The 19,910-nt window shown below is 35.7% G+C and overlaps 3 protein-coding genes across 3 annotated transcripts; 1 reads left to right on the top strand and 2 right to left on the bottom strand.

Moving 5' to 3' along the window:
- Nucleotides 1–1,377: 1,377 nt before the first annotated feature.
- LOC128029527 (ras-related protein Rab-30-like) lies at nucleotides 1,378–10,049 on the bottom strand. The gene is made up of 5 exons (XM_052617356.1): nucleotides 9,887–10,049; nucleotides 8,331–8,429; nucleotides 8,108–8,191; nucleotides 7,049–7,232; nucleotides 1,378–4,476 (listed from the first exon to the last, which is right to left on the bottom strand). Exons 2-5 carry the CDS (start codon nucleotides 8,415–8,417, stop codon nucleotides 4,226–4,228), a joined length of 606 nt encoding a protein of 201 aa, XP_052473316.1. The 5' UTR covers nucleotides 8,418–8,429; nucleotides 9,887–10,049; the 3' UTR covers nucleotides 1,378–4,225.
- A 485-nt stretch (nucleotides 10,050–10,534) lies between these two features.
- LOC128029515 (NADH dehydrogenase [ubiquinone] 1 subunit C2) lies at nucleotides 10,535–12,137 on the top strand. The gene is made up of 3 exons (XM_052617329.1): nucleotides 10,535–10,789; nucleotides 11,392–11,535; nucleotides 11,672–12,137. Exons 1-3 carry the CDS (start codon nucleotides 10,651–10,653, stop codon nucleotides 11,719–11,721), a joined length of 333 nt encoding a protein of 110 aa, XP_052473289.1. The 5' UTR covers nucleotides 10,535–10,650; the 3' UTR covers nucleotides 11,722–12,137.
- Nucleotides 12,138–12,932: 795 nt separating this feature from the next.
- On the bottom strand, nucleotides 12,933–13,551 carry LOC128029514 (mid1-interacting protein 1-B-like). The gene has a single exon (XM_052617328.1). The coding sequence runs from the start codon at nucleotides 13,457–13,459 to the stop codon at nucleotides 13,043–13,045; it is 417 nt and encodes a 138-aa protein (XP_052473288.1). The 5' UTR covers nucleotides 13,460–13,551; the 3' UTR covers nucleotides 12,933–13,042.
- Nucleotides 13,552–19,910: the final 6,359 nt, after the last annotated feature.

Genomic DNA, 19,910 nt, shown 5'->3' with positions numbered 1-19,910 from the left:
GCAGCAGCATGCCTTCAAGCCTCAGAGAGACAGAGATCTCTTCAAAATTGGTGGTGTTTTAGTAGCAAGTGTTGTGAGATGCCAACAAAAGTGGAGAGCATATGTTGTCACGAATGTTGAGCCACAGCGTTTTGCACGTCGTGTTTAGTTTGCCACGTATAAACTGGAGGCAACGTCCAATGCCCGAGGGACCCAATAGCACGCTGTCAATAAAGTGAGTAATGTGTTGTATTTTTATTATAATCGCAACGATTACAGGGTGCATTATAAACAAATTAATTAATTACAATTACTGCATTATATTTCAGACAGTGCAGATTGGTGGCGTATCGTGTGGTAAACAGTAAACAATGAGTGACGTTCACATGCGAGAGATCACATCCAGGGCTTTCCGCACTTGCACAGACTAAGCCAGAGCAAGCGCGCACGTCACATCAGGAAGCACTCGCGCACTCAGATCAGTTGGTGTACAAGAGGTAAAAACTATATAAATACTGTTCGTTTTCTTACACAAACCGCTCATTTTGTGTCTTAGTTCCTCAGTGTGTACTTATGATGGGGAATTGTTTAATTTGGACTCCTCTGTGCATGCTCTTGGAGGTGGTGACCATAGACCTCCATTATATGAGTCACAAACAAGAACGGTTTGACCTAAAAATATCAAAATGGGAAATACTGCGGAAACAAAGAAACCTACATCTTGGATGTCCTTGAGGTAAGCTAAAACATATCAAAATTTAATTTGAGAGTGAACTATCCCTTTAACTTCATATAACGAAACATGAGTCCGTACTGTAAAAACGTGATCACCGTGATGTCTCACGGATATTGTAGTTTCTTGTTACTCCTCACGTCTTACGAAATAAACATATAGTCATTTATTTTCAGTAAAATCAAAATAAATTTACATGGTATCCTGCTATAGATATGTCATTACTTTATATTAACATATATAAATAGGCTTATATAGGCTATATATTAGTCATAATTATTATCATATGTGTGTGTGTGTGTGCACACACACACACACATCATCATCATCATCATCATCAACATAGAAATCTTTTACACATTTCCTACAATATAATTAGTGTCATAACCATTTTTATTTGGATAAAGGTATTAACTTGCAGTCTATATGCTGAGAATTAAAATGTAAGTTTTACCCAAGGATTACCCAAAGAAAACAGCGCATTACTGAATTGCTGCAGTCATGGGGGTTTGTCTCATTATGATAAATGTATTACATATAATGCATCACAACTTATATATTGAAAGCACACACTGAAGCAATACATGTACAGTTATCTACTTTGGATACAAATCTGGTGGGTTGAAAGAATGGCGTTTCATCTTTACTAGACAACAGACTGTTAATCACTGATGAATATTGTATTTCACATAATGAAATGGTCATAATAGCATTGTCCATACAGAGAAAGTAAGCGCTCAGTAATACGTATACTTTGCTGGAAATTAGGGCATTTAACATAGAAAAGAAATAATTCTAGAGAGTCCCATTGGTACACAATGCAACATTACAATATGGCATATATCTGTAAAACAAAAATACCTGACAGAGAAAATACTGTGCATGGCACGTCAAGTAACATAGAAAGAAAACTGTTTATACAAAACTAGAAAAGGTTATCACTTTAAAATAAAATGTTAATAGAAAAGCTTAATATCATATAAGCAGCTATGTGTAAATATGAGGAAAATGCATTATATTGCAAAGTTAATGGCATGGGACAACCAAAAAAAGCTAAAACAATTGGTCCTCAAGTTAAACGCTGTTTAGTGTTTTAGTGAATACATTTTGTTGTGAAAAAAAAAAACCTCAACACAAAATAACTAAATCATGTTCATCACAAATATTCCCATGCACAAGGCATCTAAAACCTCAGTTGTAGTTCTGTTAATTTTGTTAAAAGAAAAGAAAAAGAAAAGAAATAAAAGAAAAAAGAAATTGAGGAAAAAGCTCTGTAGCAGCATGTAAAATACTGAAAGTCTACAAAAGAGGAGATTCACAGTTCCTTTGTAATGAAACAGGTGCAAACGTCAAGTTCCAACTGTTTAAAAGTCATTAAAATGCACAACACAGCTCCAGAACAGAGAAAGGCCAACCAAATCAGAATCACACTGTATCACACCGTTAAACTACTCCATCTTTTCCTTAATATGATGCATTGGAACACAAAGACCATTTTTTGTGCAAGAACTCACCGAAACATCTATGAATACATCTCATTCACACAAACAGCACACACACACACACACACACTGTTCTCTTGGCTTTAAGTGCCAAAAGCTTTAAACATCGCTACGGTTACTAAAATACCAAAGCTGGATTAAATTAACTACAAAGCATCCTGGTATATATCGGTTCTGATAACAGATCAAATGTGTAAATGGACAGAATATTTCCAAATTGGAATCGGAGTAATCCTTGGAAAAGAAACTTGTGGAATGAAATAAGCATTTTAGACAGTGCATTATAAGCTCATTGTTTCTTTTTTGCGTACAATGTGCAAAGATATTAAAGAACTATGTCTAGAACTTGGCAACTACGTAAAAACCTCTTTCTAGAGCGGATGATCTCATGAAACCGGTCAAGAACAAGCCATACACTGAAAGAAAGTAAGTCGAAGTTGAAAGAAGTCTCTTATGCTCACCTAGGCTGCATGTATTTAAAAAAAAAAAAAAAAAAAAAAAAAAAAAAATTATAGTAATATTTTGAAATATTTTAACTCCAGTCTTCAGTGTCACATGATCTTTCACAAACAGATTATAGGTGCTGGTTTGTTGATAAAGAAATATTTCTAATTGTTATTAATGTTGAAAACAATTGTGCTGCTTAATACTTTTGTGGATTTTTTTTTTTTTTCAGGATTCTTTGTTCATAAGAAAACCATTTATTTGAAACAGAAATCATCTGTAACATAATTGTTACTGTCAATTTTGATTAATTCAAAGTATCCTTTCTGAATAAAAGTATTCATCTCTTAAAAAAAAAAAAAAAAACTTTTGAATGGCAGTGAATTTTACCTTAAAATCAGGAGGGGGTGGAGGATGTTGAAAGGAAAATTTAGCTTATTTTATGAACAATAATGTTATTAGTGTAATGCAATAAATCTAATTCATACATATAATTCAAAAAAAAATTAGATTCCCCAGTGCGATGTGATATATGACGATGTAAACGGCAGAGGCACATTGGGTTTTTGATGACTTCTCAACATGACATTTCGACTCCCATGCAAGCAGTAAGGGGAGTTTATATTCTTACAAGCTGACTACCTGATAAATGAGGATCTAAAATGGCTGTTTTACTTCACATCTTTCTGTCAAAGTTTATATAAGGGAGCTGGCCATCTCTTTACATTACTGACTTATTCATAAAAAAAAAAACAACAACAAAAAAAAAAAAACATGCATGCATAAGCAACCTCAAACAATCTCGTAAGCAATCATCAAGAAGTGCATTTTGTGCGAATAATAAATGTGCACACCAACAGATGAATTTTGTGGCGATGGGTCTTAAAGAAGTAGTTCACCCTAAAATTAAAATTCTGTCATCATTTACTCACCCTCATTTAATTCCAAACGCATAAGCATTAATGCTTCAGAAGATTTGGGATATAAAATGCAAGTCACGTGGACTGCTTTGGTCACTGGAAACCTGCGGTTGGAAAAGAGCTTTGTGAACATTCTTCAAAACATCTTCTTTTGTGTTGAACAGAAAAAAAGTCAGTAATATGAGTTCTGAACAACATGAGGGTGAATAAATGACGAAAGAAGGCTTATTTTTGGATAAAGTTGTCCTTCAAGTGGGTAAGACTGCTGATGAAAACCGGAATCCCCGGTGTTTTTTTTTTTTTTTTTTAACCAACAAATACATTGGCTCTCAAGACAGCAGGGAAATCCCAATAGTTGCATTGTACAGAAGTATAGAAAATCCCTTTATCTGACCTATCAGCAAGAATTGTTGTGTACCAAGGCATTTTCCTTGCCAAAAGCATCACCTCTAAAAGCAGCATCATCTTGATATCATGTTTTTCCCAAATATTTTAAAATACCCAGGGATTTAAGAAGGGTAAAAGATGTAGATTTCAACAACAGTTGAAAAGAGTAACCACTGCAAATACATAGTGGTTACCAACAATACAACAGCTTTGTATGCAATCCATGTTGCCCCCTCAGCCAGACAGAGTGGCCAAGTCTACTAGTTTATGCTGCAGCAACTCAAGTAACTGATGTTTTTCCCTTCTCCAGGCATGGGAGTGGAGTCGTTGTTGTCCAATGTGTTTTGCTTGGCCTCGTGGATCAGTTCACAGGCCAGATCCAGAAAGAGCTTCTCCACGTTGTCCGATTCTTTGGCAGAGGTCTCCAGATAAAGCATGCTCTGCGCCTCCGCAAACTCCTCTGCTCGCTGCCGATGGACTTCTCGATTATCGGCCAGGTCTATCTTATTCCCTGCAAACAATAACAGCAGTAAAGGGGCTCAAACGCTCTGGTTACAAGGACATCAAATATGTGTTGACAGCTAGAAGGTCTAACGTAACCCAGTTAGTTTGTTCAGTGACAAACGGCTCCAAAAACATATTAAACTAACGTTGATGGACAATTTCCTGCATTGGTTTACAGAGTGCATTGTGACCGACCGACCAACCTGACAGTCACATCGATCAATAGATCTAGAAACAGTGGAGAGAATATTTATTTGATACCCTACTCTTTTTGTAAGTTTGCCCACTTTTTTTAAGTATAGAAACATTATATAAAGGTTCAAAATTGATTTGCATTTCAGTGAGTGAAATCAATCAATCACCTTTATTTATATAGTGCTTTAAACAAAATACATTGCGCCAAAGCACTGAACAACATTCATTTGGAAAACAGTGTCTCAATAATGCAAAATGATAGTTAAAGGCAGTTCATCATTGAATTCAGTTATGTCATCTCTGTTCAGTTGAAATAAGTATTTGATTCCCAAGCAAAACATGACTTAGTACTAGGTGCAGAAAAATTTGTTGGCAGCACAGATGTAAGATGTTTTTTGTAGGTGGTCACCGGGTTCGAACAAATCTCAGGAGGGATTTTGATCCACTCCTTTTTACAGATCGTCTCTAATAACTTTCAGTTTCAAACTTTCAACTTTCAACTTTCAAAGTTTCAGCTCCCTTCACAGATTTTCTATAGGATTGAGGTCTGAAGACTAGCTTGGCCACTCCATGATTTTGGGTCATTGTCATGCTGGAAGACCCATCCATGACCCATCTTCTCTGTTCTGGCTGAGCGAAGGAGGTTCTCATCCAAGATTTTACAGTACATGGCCCCGTCCATTTGCCCCTAAATGCAGTAAAGTCGTCCTGTACCCTTAGCAGAAAAACATCCCTGAAGCATAATGTTTTCACCTCCGTGCTAGACTGTAGGGATGGTGTTCTTGGGGTCATATTCACAATTTCTCTCCCTACAAACACGGCGAGTTTAGTTCATGCCAAAGAGCTAAATTTTGGTCTCATCTGACCACAGCACTTTCTCCCAAGCATTCTCTGAATCATTTAGATGTTTTCAGTCCATTGTGGTGTAGTGTGTTGCCAATAGTTTGCTTTGTGACTGTGATCCCAACTGCCTTAAGATCATTAACAAGCTCATCCCATGTACTTCGGGGCTGATCCCTCAACTTTCTCATGATCATCCTTACACCATGAGGTGAGATCTTGCACCGAGCTCCAGACCAAGGTTCATTGATGGTTGTTTTGTATTTCTTCCATTTCCGAATAATAACACCAACAGTTGTCTCCTCACCAAGCTTTTTGCTGATGGTCTTGTAGCCCATTCAAGCCTTGTGCAGATCTACAATCTTGTCCCTGACATCCTTTGCCAGTTCTTTGGTCTTGCCCATGGTGGTGGAAGTGGACAGGTGTCTTATACACCTAATGAGCTGACATTAGGAGTAACTTCTTAAAGTGACAGTGACAGGACTAATCTGTGTTCCACATGGGCACATAACCAATCTGTGGGAGCCAGAATCCTTGCTGATAGATAAATGATAAGCTATATATTAAGTAGTTTGTAACTGCATCAATAAACATGTAGCTTACTGTACTCGTGTTCCTATACTGAACAACTCTTACTAAAATTAGCCTGTGGCCTATTGTGTAGTAGAGTTAATCTGACAATCTTAAAGGGATACTCCACCCCAAAATGAAAATGTTGTCATTAATCACTTAGTTCCAAATCTGTAAAAGCTTCGTTCATCTTTGGAACACAATTTTGGATATTTAAGATGAAAACTGGGAGGCTTGTGACTGTCCCATTAACTGCCAAGTAAATTACACTGTCAAGGTCAAGAAAAGTATGAAAAACATCATCAGAATAGTCCATCTGTGGTTCAGCCGTAGTGCAATTTTGGAGAATATCCGCTGGACGCCAGCAGTTTACGCTCTTCTGTTCAAATCAAAGCGTAAATACTTCTAGGAAAATATATCTTTGTGTCACGGGTGACACAGAATAGCGTACGCAGTTTGCGTCCATCAGATATTCACCAGAATGCTGCTACGGTGAGGTGGAGAGACGCAGAGGAGACAAATTTTTTAATAAAGTCATTATTTTTCTTTTCTTTGTGTACAAAAATTATTCATGTCGCTTCATAATGTAACGGTTGAACCACTGATGGACTATTCTGACGATGTCTTCCATACTTTATTTGACCTTGACACTGTTATTTACTTGGCAGTCAATGGGACAGTCACAAGCCTCCCGGTTGTCATCCAAAATATCTTGAATTGTGTTCTGAAGACGAATGAAGCTTCTACAGGGTTTGGAAGGACATGGGGGTAAGTGATTAATGACAAAATGTTCATTTTTCAGGTGGAGTAACCCTTTAAGGTAACATGACCTTCTCCCATAAAGGACAATGTGTCTAACACATACAATTGATTTTGAAATTGGTATCATCACTCTAGCTAAAAAACGAACAGCTAAAAGTCAAATAATTTATTTTAATATTAGAAAATGTTTCAATAAAAACTTGGATACTTACCTACTAAGATTGTCACTACTTGGTTGTTGGCATACTGTTCGATCTCCCTCAGCCACTCAGGAAGGCACCGGAAGGAATCTTCACAGGTGATGTCGTAGGTGAGAATGAGGGCATTGGCACTGCGGTAGTAACTCTGGGTAATTGAGCGGAACCGCTCCTGCCCAGCCGTGTCCCAGATCTGGAGCTGTGGGAATGATCGGATCAAATAATCAGTGAAGTCACTTAGCACTTCTAGCAGAACCCAAAACAAACTACAGCTTTCAGTCTATTTTAATAGCAGGAAGTGCACTAAAATGCGGAAAAAGGCCCAGAGGTGCAAACACAAACACAAGGGCTAAATCAGTCAGTGTTCAAGTAGTCTAAATTGATGCTTGCTACATTCCAAGGACAAGATTAATCACATTTATACTGTTAAAAAAAGATATAAAACAAGTATTGTCTTGAATATAAGTAGCATTATTTTTATCATCTGAACAATGCTGAGTCTTATATTCATTATGTAAGTTTATTTGTATAGCGTACTGTCTACACTGGTAGTGCTGGCGGTTTCAGTTTCACTATAAATAAATTATTTTAGGTTTGACACTTATAATAAATGTTGTTTAGAATGAATGTCATAGCTTGTTTTATACATATCTGTTCCATTCTTGTTCTGAATACTGTCAAATGTAAAGGATTTGTTGTGGAACTGAGCAGAACTAAAACACAGGTTGTTTTATTTGCCAATATTTCAAATAATTTCTGAAAGTAATGATTTAATGCTATTTTAATGTAATTATAATGTGACAAATGCAATTATGACCCAGCATGTGGCTTCCATATATGTATAGTTTTTTTTTTAAATGACAAAAAATAACTTCATAGAAAATTTACACTGAAAACTAAAAAAAATAATCATTAAATGAATTAAAACTACAAGTAAAAATAGAAAGTACTTATAGTCACTATTTATTTATTTAATTATTTATGCACGCATGCATATGCAATAACTACTATATTCCAATTAAATTTCCACACAGTTACCTCAAAATGAAACAAAAACTAAAGTGGCTTACCTACCTTCACTTTCACTCCTTTTATTTCCACAGTTTTAATCATGAAATCAACTCCAATGGTGGCACCTTGTCCAGGAGGGAACAGCCCCTAGGAAATGCAAGATAAAGAATAGTTTTAATGCAACAACAATTATAAAATTAGTATTATCAGTGAAAACATAGACACATGGCAAACCTCTAGTGTTTGGTGCATTATTACAGGTAATGTAATGAGATATTCCACATACCTGAGTGAAGCGTCGGACGAGGCAGGTTTTGCCCACTCCTGCATTTCCTATCAGCACAATTTTGAATAAGTAATCATAATCTTCCATCCTCACGCTCAGCTAAGGGAACATAAATGAAGAGAGAGAGAGAGAGACAGGCGGATAATATGTGGGTGTTAAGAACTGAATGCAAACTACACATGACTGAGCAACATCCCTCTGATAAAACACTGTTTGAAGTAAAAGAGCCCTTACAGAACAAACATTTCAGTGACACCAGTGATTTATTACTGAGAACAGACGAGGGAATAAACTACGCCTGATGTCTCTAGGGACCATTTTTTTCTGCCCATTCTTTAATTTATTAGATCAACAGTGCATCTGCCTCTGTATTTCACTACACACATTAACAGTGTTTGTTTCTGAAGTGTTGCTATAGGAGAAGCTGCTATGCATGTGCTCAAACGCTGCTGTTGCCAAGGCCTATGGCAGGATGCTGAGAGAACTGCAATAAAAACACAGGGAATAAAGAACAACTCTCAGAGGCCTGTCAACACACATGCATGCACGCAAACAAACTTTCAACAGCTAATTAAGAATTATGGTGGATGCAGGCATACAAAATGTAAAAGAAATGAGAAACTGAAATTTGAAAGTTGAGCACAAACAGACCTTTTAAAATAAATTTTTGATTCAATAAACAGTTTGACTGAATTAGCTGCATGAATAAACATTCCAACATTACACATCGATGTCATCACCACTGCAGAAATTATTTTCTCACAGTTGTTTTGTAAATAATATTTTAAATAAAAAAGAAATAATACTATACTAATTTAATTATCTGTTATTATTGTTGTTATTCACCGCTGCAAATATATTTTATATCACGTTAATTTTGTATGCAATTAATATATATATATATATTTTTTTTTAAATTAACAGTACAGACAATTATTAGTTGAGGTTGTGCTCAGAGTCACATTTATATTTGATCATTTTGCACAATTATTTATGCATTTATATATTGGCAATTAATTAAATTAAGATTGTTTAATAAACTTTTTTATGCTGGTTAAACCTCACATTAACACATATTGCAACAACATGAGCAGAACTTTTTTTTACCTCTCATAGAGTGAATAATAAACCTTCCAAACTGTATTCCATTTTCATCCGGAAATCAATATGTTGAAAACAGATGAAATATAACTTCACTGTTCCTTATATATTAAATATAAGGATTGTGATATGTGCTATGTGGGAAAAATAAGGATATTAAATAGAACAGAAAAAAAAGATCCCTACTGGGTATAACGTTAATGAAAACATATCTGATGTGCAATATCTCAAAGCAGAACACTGAAATCTGATATGCCATATCTCTGAGCAGAACAAAATGTAGAAAAAACACAGATGTGGCCTAATTATTTTCCTTTACATTTAGACCATTTATAAATAGTTAAAACTGCACATTTTATTTTATTATTGAATAAAACCAGCTGGCACAATGTTTTCCATTAGCTAGCAGGATGCTCTTCACATTAAAGGTCATATTAAATCATCTTTACACTTACCAAACGCAGGGGATTCTCCCCACTGTTTCTATTATTCCGAATGCATTCACTCTTTTCTTCAGGCTTTTAATCTAAGCGATAATAGCAATCAAATCAACAGCAACCTCGGAAGATTTTCGGCTCCAGTGTTGCACAATGATCGCAGCAGAGTTTCCTCTTTTTTTTTTTTTTTTTTTTTTTTGCGAATGACGTCATGCTGCTTCCCCAGCGAAAGCCGAGTCCAGGAAATATAGCGGCGGCATTCTGGGATTTGTAGTCCCAGACCAGTGTAAATGGCAAAACGCAACGTTTTTATGTATATAGCATTTAAAAATACAATAAATCCGTGAAGATACATTCACATACTTTTAAACATATTTTATTTTATTATTACAGTACATAAAATACATTACAATATAATATACAAATAATTCATCATCAATATAAATCTAGCTCTGATCTCTAGTTCCATCCACATTTGAATAAATGTAGCCTACTGTAAGACTGGAAACGTAACGTAACCCTGAAATGCATTATATGTAGTTTTAATAATAATACTATAATATATGTATATCAAGAAAAGCTTGAATTAGTTCATAGAATCGATATTCATGTTTAGAATATCCATATGTTCTCTCCGGAACACTTGTAAATCCGCCATGTGTTTCTGACCGGACCGGTTTTCATTTCCGCCTAAACATTGCCCTTGATTTCCTCTAGAAAGTGATATGGAAAGTTAAATGTCAAACGGATTCTTACTTTAGAAGAGCCAGCTATTTGGCAAAATGGGTCTTCTCCCTGACGAAGCGAAGGTTTTGCCTCCGCCGGGGATCGTCAACAGAAATTCATTGTGGTTCGGGCTGTGCGGGTGGGCGACCGCGATGCTGCACAACAGTTTAAACCGCAGACCTGCGCTCAAAGCCGGTGAGAACACATCTACAGCAATGCAATTATAATGAATTATATGTGTAACATCAACATATTGTAATTTAATTGCATAATAATAACAAATTGATGCGTTCGTGGTTGACTTTTCTTGCACAAATGAACTGTAGTTGGCACCGTGGTACAATAATGGTGACCATTTGTGTGCTACTAAATGAATACCACATTCATATAACTTGATATTTATATGGTACCATTATAAAATACCATGGATACTAATATTTTTATTACCGAGTGGAATTGCTGTTGCATTCTTTGTTACTTGGGCTAAACCATAAACATTGCTTGTGACTTAATATAATTTGCATATCACTATATTATCCAACTGACCGGTCCAGTTAAAATGGCAAAATGTGATATAAAATGAATGCAGAAGTAATACCAGATTTAATGCATAAGTGTGAATTTTACTTTTCCAAAAAAAAAAAAAAAAAAAAAAAAAGGACAATTTTGAATGAAAATTAAAACGTCAGTTGTATTCTTAAACATCAACCATTCCAGTTGATTATGCAAACATATATTTTAATTTCTAATGTTTTATATATTTTATACTTTTTATATACTTTCCTTTTTACATACAGGTGTTCATCGCCAAGCGCTGTTCATAACAGTTGGATGGTTTATTGGTTATCATCTTACAAAGTATGAGAATTATAAATATGCCACATTGGACAGGGACATGAAAGAGTACATGCGGCTGCATCCTGATGTATTTCCAGAGAAAGGTAACAGCATCTGGAAATCCTGCCACATGATAGTGTGTTATTTTCTGTCTTGACATTCTTTATATGTATGAATGTTGCCACAATATTCTGTCTTTCAACTTTCTTTTTTTTTTTTTTTTTCACTTTCTCAAACCAGAACCGAAGACATTTGCTGAAATCGTGGAGCCTTTTCATCCAATCCGTTGAACAGAGTCTACTGTTAAAATACTCTTGTATTGATTTATTAAGTTGTGTCCTCGGTGACATTAAACTGTTAAAAAAAAAAGTTTTTTTTGTTGTTGTTGTTTTTTTTTTCAATGTACAATTAGTTTTTACATTACCAGAATATTTTAATTGTATGAATAGTCAACACAAAACAAGATCAGAATTTACCCACTATCAATTTTTATTTTACAATATTTGTATTCCATGGACTATACGCAGTTTAGAAAGATAGTATTTTAATTTTTGATGAAGTGCTCCTTTCACAATTTGAGTTTAGTCTTGTACATGTGTGTATTTAGTATACTATATGCATCTGCTGTTCTTAAGAGTGTGTTTGCCATAATGACAGAAAGCATGTTGCAAGGACATGCATAAACAAGGCCATCAGTATCTCTGAACTGATTGTACAAATAATTGTGCAGCACTGAACAGCATGACATTTTACAGATAGCCTGTCTCATGCAATAATGAGAAATAGCAGGAGTTTTGTGTGTGTGTGTGTGTGTGTGTGTGTGTGTGTGTGTACACGTGTACATCTGGGTTATTGTCATTGACCAGAACTATTTAAAGCATTTTTGTTAATTTAAATAAAGTAAATGATAGAATGAAAAAAAAATATATATAAATAATAGAAATGTATCATTGGCAACTAACAGTAATAAATTTAAGGTGAAGCACTAAAATAACTAACTGGATATAACTAGAGCTGAAATAAAAAAAAAAAGTCTCACTTTAAATGAGATTCATTAAATATGATATAAATAATAGCAAAATAATACTGGTGTGCATACAGTGCTTTGGCAATTTTACATAAATTGTCTTTTATTATTAGCTTAAATTTGTTATATCTCAATGATTTCACTTGCCTGTCCTGCTTGTTTCACTGACAATATATATGCAAATGATGTACAGTTACAACAAGTGAAGGTCTTTAAAGTGTTTCAGTGATCTTGTTTACGTAATTTACAAAATTCTGTTAATTAAAAAACTAATTTCATAACCTATTCATACTGCAACCCCTGATATTAGATGGAAGCAGTTTGTCTATTTTAAAATGTCTACTGTTCACTAACAATCTGTGTACAGAATGTAAACTAATATTACAAGCCAAATCTAATGGGTGATTAGAATAAAATAATAATTATAATAAATAATTATAAATTTAAGATTATAAATACAATTCTGAAACAAAATCATTTGTAATATTTTAATTGCATGTCACAGATAGTGACAAGGATGTAAACAGCTTTCCAGGTAATTGCAACAACCCAAGATGGATGTTTTTTTCAATATGTGCTGAATCCTAACGACTGATCCCGATGATGTCCAAGTATTTCTCAGTCAAGTTCTGGGACTTCTTCGTGAGCGTTGCCATGACTGTGTACAGGCCTCGCAGATGGAAGTGGAAAAGCTCTTCAGGTTCTGCCTCCAGCAGAGGCTCCAGGCCTTTGTGCAGGGCAGCATGACTCGTGGCTTTGGCATCGTCATGTGGGATGAGGCCACTCTCTGCCGTGTTCTTGATGGCTTTCAGCAGAAGGTAGTACTCGTACAGGTCCATGCTGTTGTCGGCGCCCTCACAGTCCGAACCGTCATCGTATGGCACATCTCTGAGAAGGCTAGGAAGCAGGACGGTCTGCTCCATATTCTTCACTGCTGTGCCGTAGCGCCTCAGGGCCAGCAACAGGGAGCTTCGGCTGAGCTTGGCATCGGCAAACTGCATGGTTGCTGGAGGTGGGTTTCAGGCAGAGGGCGTCTCTTGATTAGATGGTGTAGCAGCCGGGGCCTGGATGCAGTGCAAAATCTAAAGAAAAAGGCTCTTTTTATAGCCTGTCTGACAGGGGTCGCATGGAACAGTTACGCAACATGGTGGCCTGATCTGCTAGTGGTTGAGTTCAGTTAAAGCACCCCCTTTAGCTCACCCCCCCTCCCTTCCCCTTATTTCTTCACAGCGTGACATTCTGGCTGCCATGCTGAGACTGAGCAGTTTACTGGAGGCCACTGTCCCCAGAATGGTCATTTACATCAGACCATCCCTCGTGAATAAGAAGTGTGTTTAAATGTGTTAAGTGTACTCATAGTGTACTTCAAGTCTAAAAAGTATATATATATATATATATATATATATATATATATATATATATATATATATATAACTAGAAACTGCAGATAATGTAAGCTTAAAACTAAAATGAAAACAACTCAAACCTGAAGAGTAATATTTAAAAATGAATCTAAATCCAGAATTGCATAAAAAGCTAATTTTCACAACTTTTCATAGCAGACAAGTAAAAAGTGCACACGTTTAAAAAGTGCATTTTGTAATAATGTCCAGTTAAAAGTTTTACTTAACACAAGAAGTACAATTAAAATCAACATGCTTTAAAGATCATGTGTCATGCATGCATGCATTCAGCAGCACACTTTAATCATATTTTGCATTAAATGAGCAAGCTTTATTTTTCGATGATTCTACAACATTGAAAAGCTATAAATGGAAAGCTAAATATAATCTAAGAGTATGTTTCTAATCAATTAGAGTGCAATGACATTCAAGGTCAGATCTGTTTGGATTGGCTCTGAACTGTGATTGCACATGTACAGATGCAACCAGACTGTACAACATCACTCATATTTGGAAATAACAGTCAAATTGTTTGCACAATGTCTGTGAAGAAATAAATGTTCAAACTTCATCATTTATTGGAACATAAAATGATTTTATGATATATTTAATCTTTTTGCACAGCAAGTTAAAGTTAATATCTAGTTAAGTTCACCCTATAAAATTCCAAATAAAATATAATATGTAATATTTTATGTAATTTATAATATTTTAACACTGCTATGCTGCATACAGCAGAAGTCTGAGAAGTGAAAATATTTAATATGAATAAATAATAATAATAATAAAATGTTTGGAAAGTTAGTATTTTCTTACCAAGAAGACAACAGTGAAGGGAATAGCTTTAGATGAAATATGGCACATTTGATGTGCAAAGAAAATAAAGAAGTATGAAAGTAAACATCACTTATGGGAAATATACTTTTATGCATAATTTCCAAGCTGCAGATGATGCAAATATGTGAAAATATGATCATATTTTGTGTATTTAGAATATATACAATTGTCAGAAGTGAAGTAAGACATTTTTATTCCAAAAATCAACTATCAATTCCACCACAGAATTAATGTATACATAATATATGATTTGAGATGTGGTGGAAATTAAATTGTGTTGTAAATCTTTATAGCTTTTGAGAAAAATTAAACATTTTGACATTATTCAGAAAAAAAGTGTGTACACTGTTGGACATTGTTAGCTGACGTATCAAATTAGTGAGATTATGAAACATGCTTCAAGAGTGTTTGAATAAATGGGTCAATTATGACAAATTACATTTTTTGGGGAGAATAATCCCTTTAAAAATACAATATGTAAGTTTTTGCTGCTACTGTAGAGGGCACACATTCAAAACAAACAAAAAAGTCATAGTTTGATGATGCCGTGACTGAGTGTGGAATCATATTAATCAGTTTTCTCTCACATTTTCAAACATTTTGCTTGAGATCACAGTTTAAATATTTTATTTGCTTGTTTTTTTTTTTTTGTTTTTTTTTTTTTAACTGGTGAGCCATCATTTAAAAAAAAGCGGGGAGGGGGGGAGAATGTCTAGAGTTATACCTAGACATTTTGCTCCACACACAATACTCCATCAATACCAGGCTCAAAATGAAGCCATGCAAATTCTTGGTACTAGTTAGCATGAAATTTTAGAATTCTGTCCCGAAGCACCTGACACACAATTTAGGATCTAGCTGGTGGGTTTTTAATATTTACAGAAGACCTGCCTACTTCTACAGCAGCCAGCCCTATGCCTGATGCCCCCTGTTCTGTCTATAAAAAAGGACAAATTAGTCTGCTTAGTTTAAGCTAAAAGGTAAGAAATATGTTATTATAGACAATGCTGTAAATAATCTGTCCTTACCTCTGAAGCCTCATTGATACTTTCTGCCTCATTCACTCTCAACTCTGAATTCACTTAAGCCTCTGTATATTGAAAATGAAGTAGTGTTTGAAACGTACATACAGGGAATAGTGACAAACAGAAGAAACACATTTAAGGGTTAGTTCAACCAAAGAAGAAAATTTTATGTTTATCTGCTTGACACCAGGGCATCCAATATGTTGGTGACGTTTCTTCAGTAGAACAAATAATTTGAACTCTTAATTTGAACTGTTGCAGTCTGTCAGTCTTTTAATGGAAGTGAATGGGAATCACTGATAAAACATACAACATTTTTTTTTTTTTTTTACATACACAAACAAAACCAAATTAAACCCTGTGGCTCTTGACGATACATTGATGTGTAAAGACAGAAAACGATTGATCTGTGCAAAAAAACTGTACAGTATTTATATAGTATTTTTTATTTTTTTTTTAACCTCTGATGCACTGCCTGAACTTATGCACTTCCTCAAGCAGTCTGCACTTAAAGCGTCTTCTTCTTCTTGCTTTACGGGGGATCACAGACTTAAAACTGCATTACCGCCACCTATCTCTCAAGTGGACCATTGACACTCCTAATTGAGATTGTAGATAGAGTGGCAATGGTCCATTTGAGCGAAAGGTGGAAGTAATGCACTAATAAGTCTGTGATCTGTCATAAAGCAAGAAGAAGAAGACACCTCATGCTCCTGCTTCTTAAAAAGCGCATAGGACAACGCACTTAGGAGAATTATAACAGTTCGGACATTGCATGAATCAAATTTTCATTTTTGATTGAACTATCCCTGATACACTGCTTAACAATAATCAATCATTTGTATCCTAAAATATTTTTGGTAACACTTTAGAATAGGTAACACTTGTTAACTATTAACTACGACATGTCTCTCAATAAATTCTTAATTTGCTGCTTATGATGATGAGTTAGTAAGGTAGTTGTTAGGTTTAGGTATTGGGTAAGATTAGGGATGGAGAATAAGGTCAAGTAGAATAAGGCATATGTTCTTAATTAGCACTAATACATGGCTAATATTCTAGTAATATGCATGTTAATAAGCAACTAATAAGTGTGACCTATTCTAAAGTGTAACCATATTTTTTTAACACTTTAATATTGGGTACACATTCACTATTAACTATGGCTTTTGCGTCAATAAACTGTTCATTTACTGCTTATTAATAGCTTGTACGGTAGTTGCTGTAATTGTTAAGTTTAGTTATTAGGTAGGACTATGGGATGCAGAATGTGTCCATGAAGAATAAGGAATTAATATGTGTTTTATAAGTACTAATAAACAGCCAATATTCAAGCTAATAAGTACCTACTGTAGTTTAAAATTATAGCTGAGAAGTTGTTCATCATACTAATGTGCTACATATTTGTTTCTATATATAACTAATTGCATTTGAATTTTTTATGATTGATCCATATATAATCATATAAACACTTGTGTATTAAATTTTATACAATGAAAAAAAATGCAATAGCAGCCAGATGTTATAAGTCACTCTTTCTTACCTGTGAAGGTTCTTTTTCTTGTGTGTCATCCTGATTCTGCCCAGATAAACCTAGGCTGTCTGTTTCTTGTATATCCTTGACAACACATTAAAACATAAAAATCAGTCCAATAATGAAAGAGCACCCCACAAATTAAGATCATTCCTATATCAGATCGTCAATGTTTTCATACTTTATTGACACATGCCCCGCTTAATCTACGCCACTGGTTAGACCTGAGGCTAGCTGAGCTGATATATGACCACTATATGAGAAATTTTATGCACACACATTTTATACAATTTTATAAAAATTATGAAGCAAATTATGAACCAACAAGACAAATACGATAGATACAAATGAAATATTAGACTATTAAACTAAACTATTTTTTTATACAGTTAGTTTAACATTTATACATTTAATTAACATCTGTTGTTGTTTGATTAACATTAATCAGGCTCCTGTCCCTTTAAGGCCAAATGAATGTAACATAACTGACACATAACCTGTTTATGTTTACTTATGCCATAGCCTACTGTATTAACGTGAGATACTCATATGGACATTTTGACAGTTCTGTGTGACAATTAAGGCTCAAGGGAAAGGACATAAAGCACAAAGTCTGTCAAAGAATGCCGTATTTGCACCTGTACCGACAGGGTCTCCCCTGGGAGCCCCATACCATCCGGGACTGCTCAAAGAGAACACATGGCCTTTCTTCCTTCTAAGGAGAAACCAGACTCAGTCAGCGCGGCCAGTTCTACTCTGGTCAGACACTCAACTAGTTCCTGTGGTCTTGTCCTGGTGGCTATCTGAGACAAGGTCTTTAGAGGGTATCTAGTGCCGCATTTCCACCGCAGGAACTTTACCCAGGAACTAGGGAGTTTGGCCTGGTACTTGGTGTGTTTCCACCGGAGGAACCAGGAACTAAATAAAGTTCTGGGTTAAAAAATGCCCCTCAGAAAGTCCCTGCTGGTGAGGTAGTACTTTTTCAAAGTTCCGGAACTTTCGGGGGCTGGACTTGGGCACTAAACATCCTGATTGGTCGAGTTCACGCAGCATTGGTTCAACCACCATTTATTCGGATCATTTAAAAATATTACTGCTATTGTGCCATGAAATTTAATTTTAAAAGTATTTCAGGCGAGAATATAGTTGTTTAAAACTCAAATCTGTGGTTTATTTATAAACACAGCGCCTATTTAAAAATGTGTTTCGCCGATCTCGGAGACGGTCAGCTCCACTCGATCAGCGGGAGATCAGTGATCATCTATCCGCTGAGAAGCAGCCTCACCTCAGCTAGACCTTCTGATATGTGCTGCTGGCTCTGATGTCTCTTTAGTGGTTAAACATAAAATATAATAAATTTTGGGTAAATCTAACAGGTTATCTTTCATCTGTATTCAATTTATCTATATGTTAAAATGAAAATAAAAAGGCAAATTTGTATAATATTTTGTTTCATTGTAATGGCTGTTTATATACACATATCCCTGATCTAAGTACATTTCTGCAGCTGTTATTATGTTTAAATGAAAACGAAAGGAGGCAGTGGTATTTGATATCCTATTTTGTTTTATTGTAAATATACAGAGAGGAAAATTGCAGTAGCCAAGACGAGCTGAATGACGTTATCAAGTACACTGCTGTTTGCAGATTTACCGGATTTGCATTGTTGCGGACATCACGCTCCCGAGTCGAATGCACAAAGTCTGAACTACCAAGGATGCACGTCCAAAATCAGCAAACTTTGTATTGAGAAACGCGCGCAGACCTACATCACCAGTCTATTTGCCTAATCTTCCCGGAACTTTACACCGCTGTGGAAACGCATAAAGCAACAGGTCTGGGGGGGAAAGGTTCCTAGAGAAAAAGTTCCTGGTACAAATGTTACGGGTAATTTCGGTGGAAACGCGGCATAGTTGTCCTAGTCTCTGCTGTCTTTTAGGGCTGTAAAGGTCCTCTATAGGTGCTGATCCACCATCTAGTCTGGATACGTACTGGATCTGGTGGCTACGGTGACCTCGGAATAAGAGAGAAACAGACTAATATTAGCATAGATGCCATTCTTTTAACGTTGTAGCAAGTACATCGGGTGTTATGGGAAGTGTTTCTGGTTCCGGTTGACCTTAATTAATACAGCCTAAAAATCCTTTAACGGAATTGAATGTTAGAAATGTGTTAATGTGTTATGGGTAAGCCAGGTTAAAATGATGGGTCTTTAATCTAGATTTAAACTGGCAGAGTGTGCCTGCCTCACGAAAAAATTTAAGATAGGTTATTCCAGAGTTTGGGCACTAAATAGGAAAAGGATCTGTCACCCACAGTTGATTTGAAAAACAGTGGACGCGGAGGACTGTAATGTAACAATAACTTGTTCAAATACTGAGGTGCTACACCATTCAGGGCTTCATAAGTAATAAGCAAGATTTCAAAATCTATACAATGTAGCCAGTGGAGTGCTGACAGAACCTGGCTAATATGGTCATACTTCCTGGTTCTAGTAATGCAGGTGGCTCCACTCCACTCCACACTAACACCATCCACGGCTTGCTCCCTCGTGGTGGGCACTGTCGCCGCCTCTCGACCTGATCTGATGGGTTGCGCTCTGACTCATCGGTGGGCTCGGGCTTATACTCGTGGGGAGATGGTGGGCTGGGCT

Source organism: Carassius gibelio, chromosome A15 (assembly GCF_023724105.1).
Source record: "Carassius gibelio isolate Cgi1373 ecotype wild population from Czech Republic chromosome A15, carGib1.2-hapl.c, whole genome shotgun sequence".
NCBI lineage: Eukaryota > Metazoa > Chordata > Actinopteri > Cypriniformes > Cyprinidae > Carassius > Carassius gibelio.
The sequence above is the reverse complement of the archived record's forward strand: the minus strand, read 5'-3'. Positions and strand labels throughout refer to the sequence as shown.

What these genes read in the sequence shown, in the direction of transcription:
- LOC128029527 (XM_052617356.1), bottom strand. Translation starts at nt 8,417, where the DNA reads ATGGAAGATTATGATTACTTATTCAAAATTGTGCTGATAGGAAATGCA. An exon ending in TAAAAGGAGTGAAAGTGAAG is followed by an intron (nt 7,233 to 8,107) that starts GTAGGTAAGCCA and finishes TCATTCCCACAG; the next exon opens with CTCCAGATCTGGGACACGGC. An exon ending in AGTAGTGACAATCTTAGTAG is followed by an intron (nt 4,477 to 7,048) that starts GTAAGTATCCAA and finishes TATTGTTTGCAG; the next exon opens with GGAATAAGATAGACCTGGCC.
- LOC128029515 (XM_052617329.1), top strand. Translation starts at nt 10,651, where the DNA reads ATGGGTCTTCTCCCTGACGAAGCGAAGGTTTTGCCTCCGCCGGGGATC. An exon ending in CAGACCTGCGCTCAAAGCCG is followed by an intron (nt 10,790 to 11,391) that starts GTGAGAACACAT and finishes TTTTACATACAG; the next exon opens with GTGTTCATCGCCAAGCGCTG. An exon ending in TGATGTATTTCCAGAGAAAG is followed by an intron (nt 11,536 to 11,671) that starts GTAACAGCATCT and finishes TTCTCAAACCAG; the next exon opens with AACCGAAGACATTTGCTGAA.
- LOC128029514 (XM_052617328.1), bottom strand. Translation starts at nt 13,459, where the DNA reads ATGCAGTTTGCCGATGCCAAGCTCAGCCGAAGCTCCCTGTTGCTGGCC.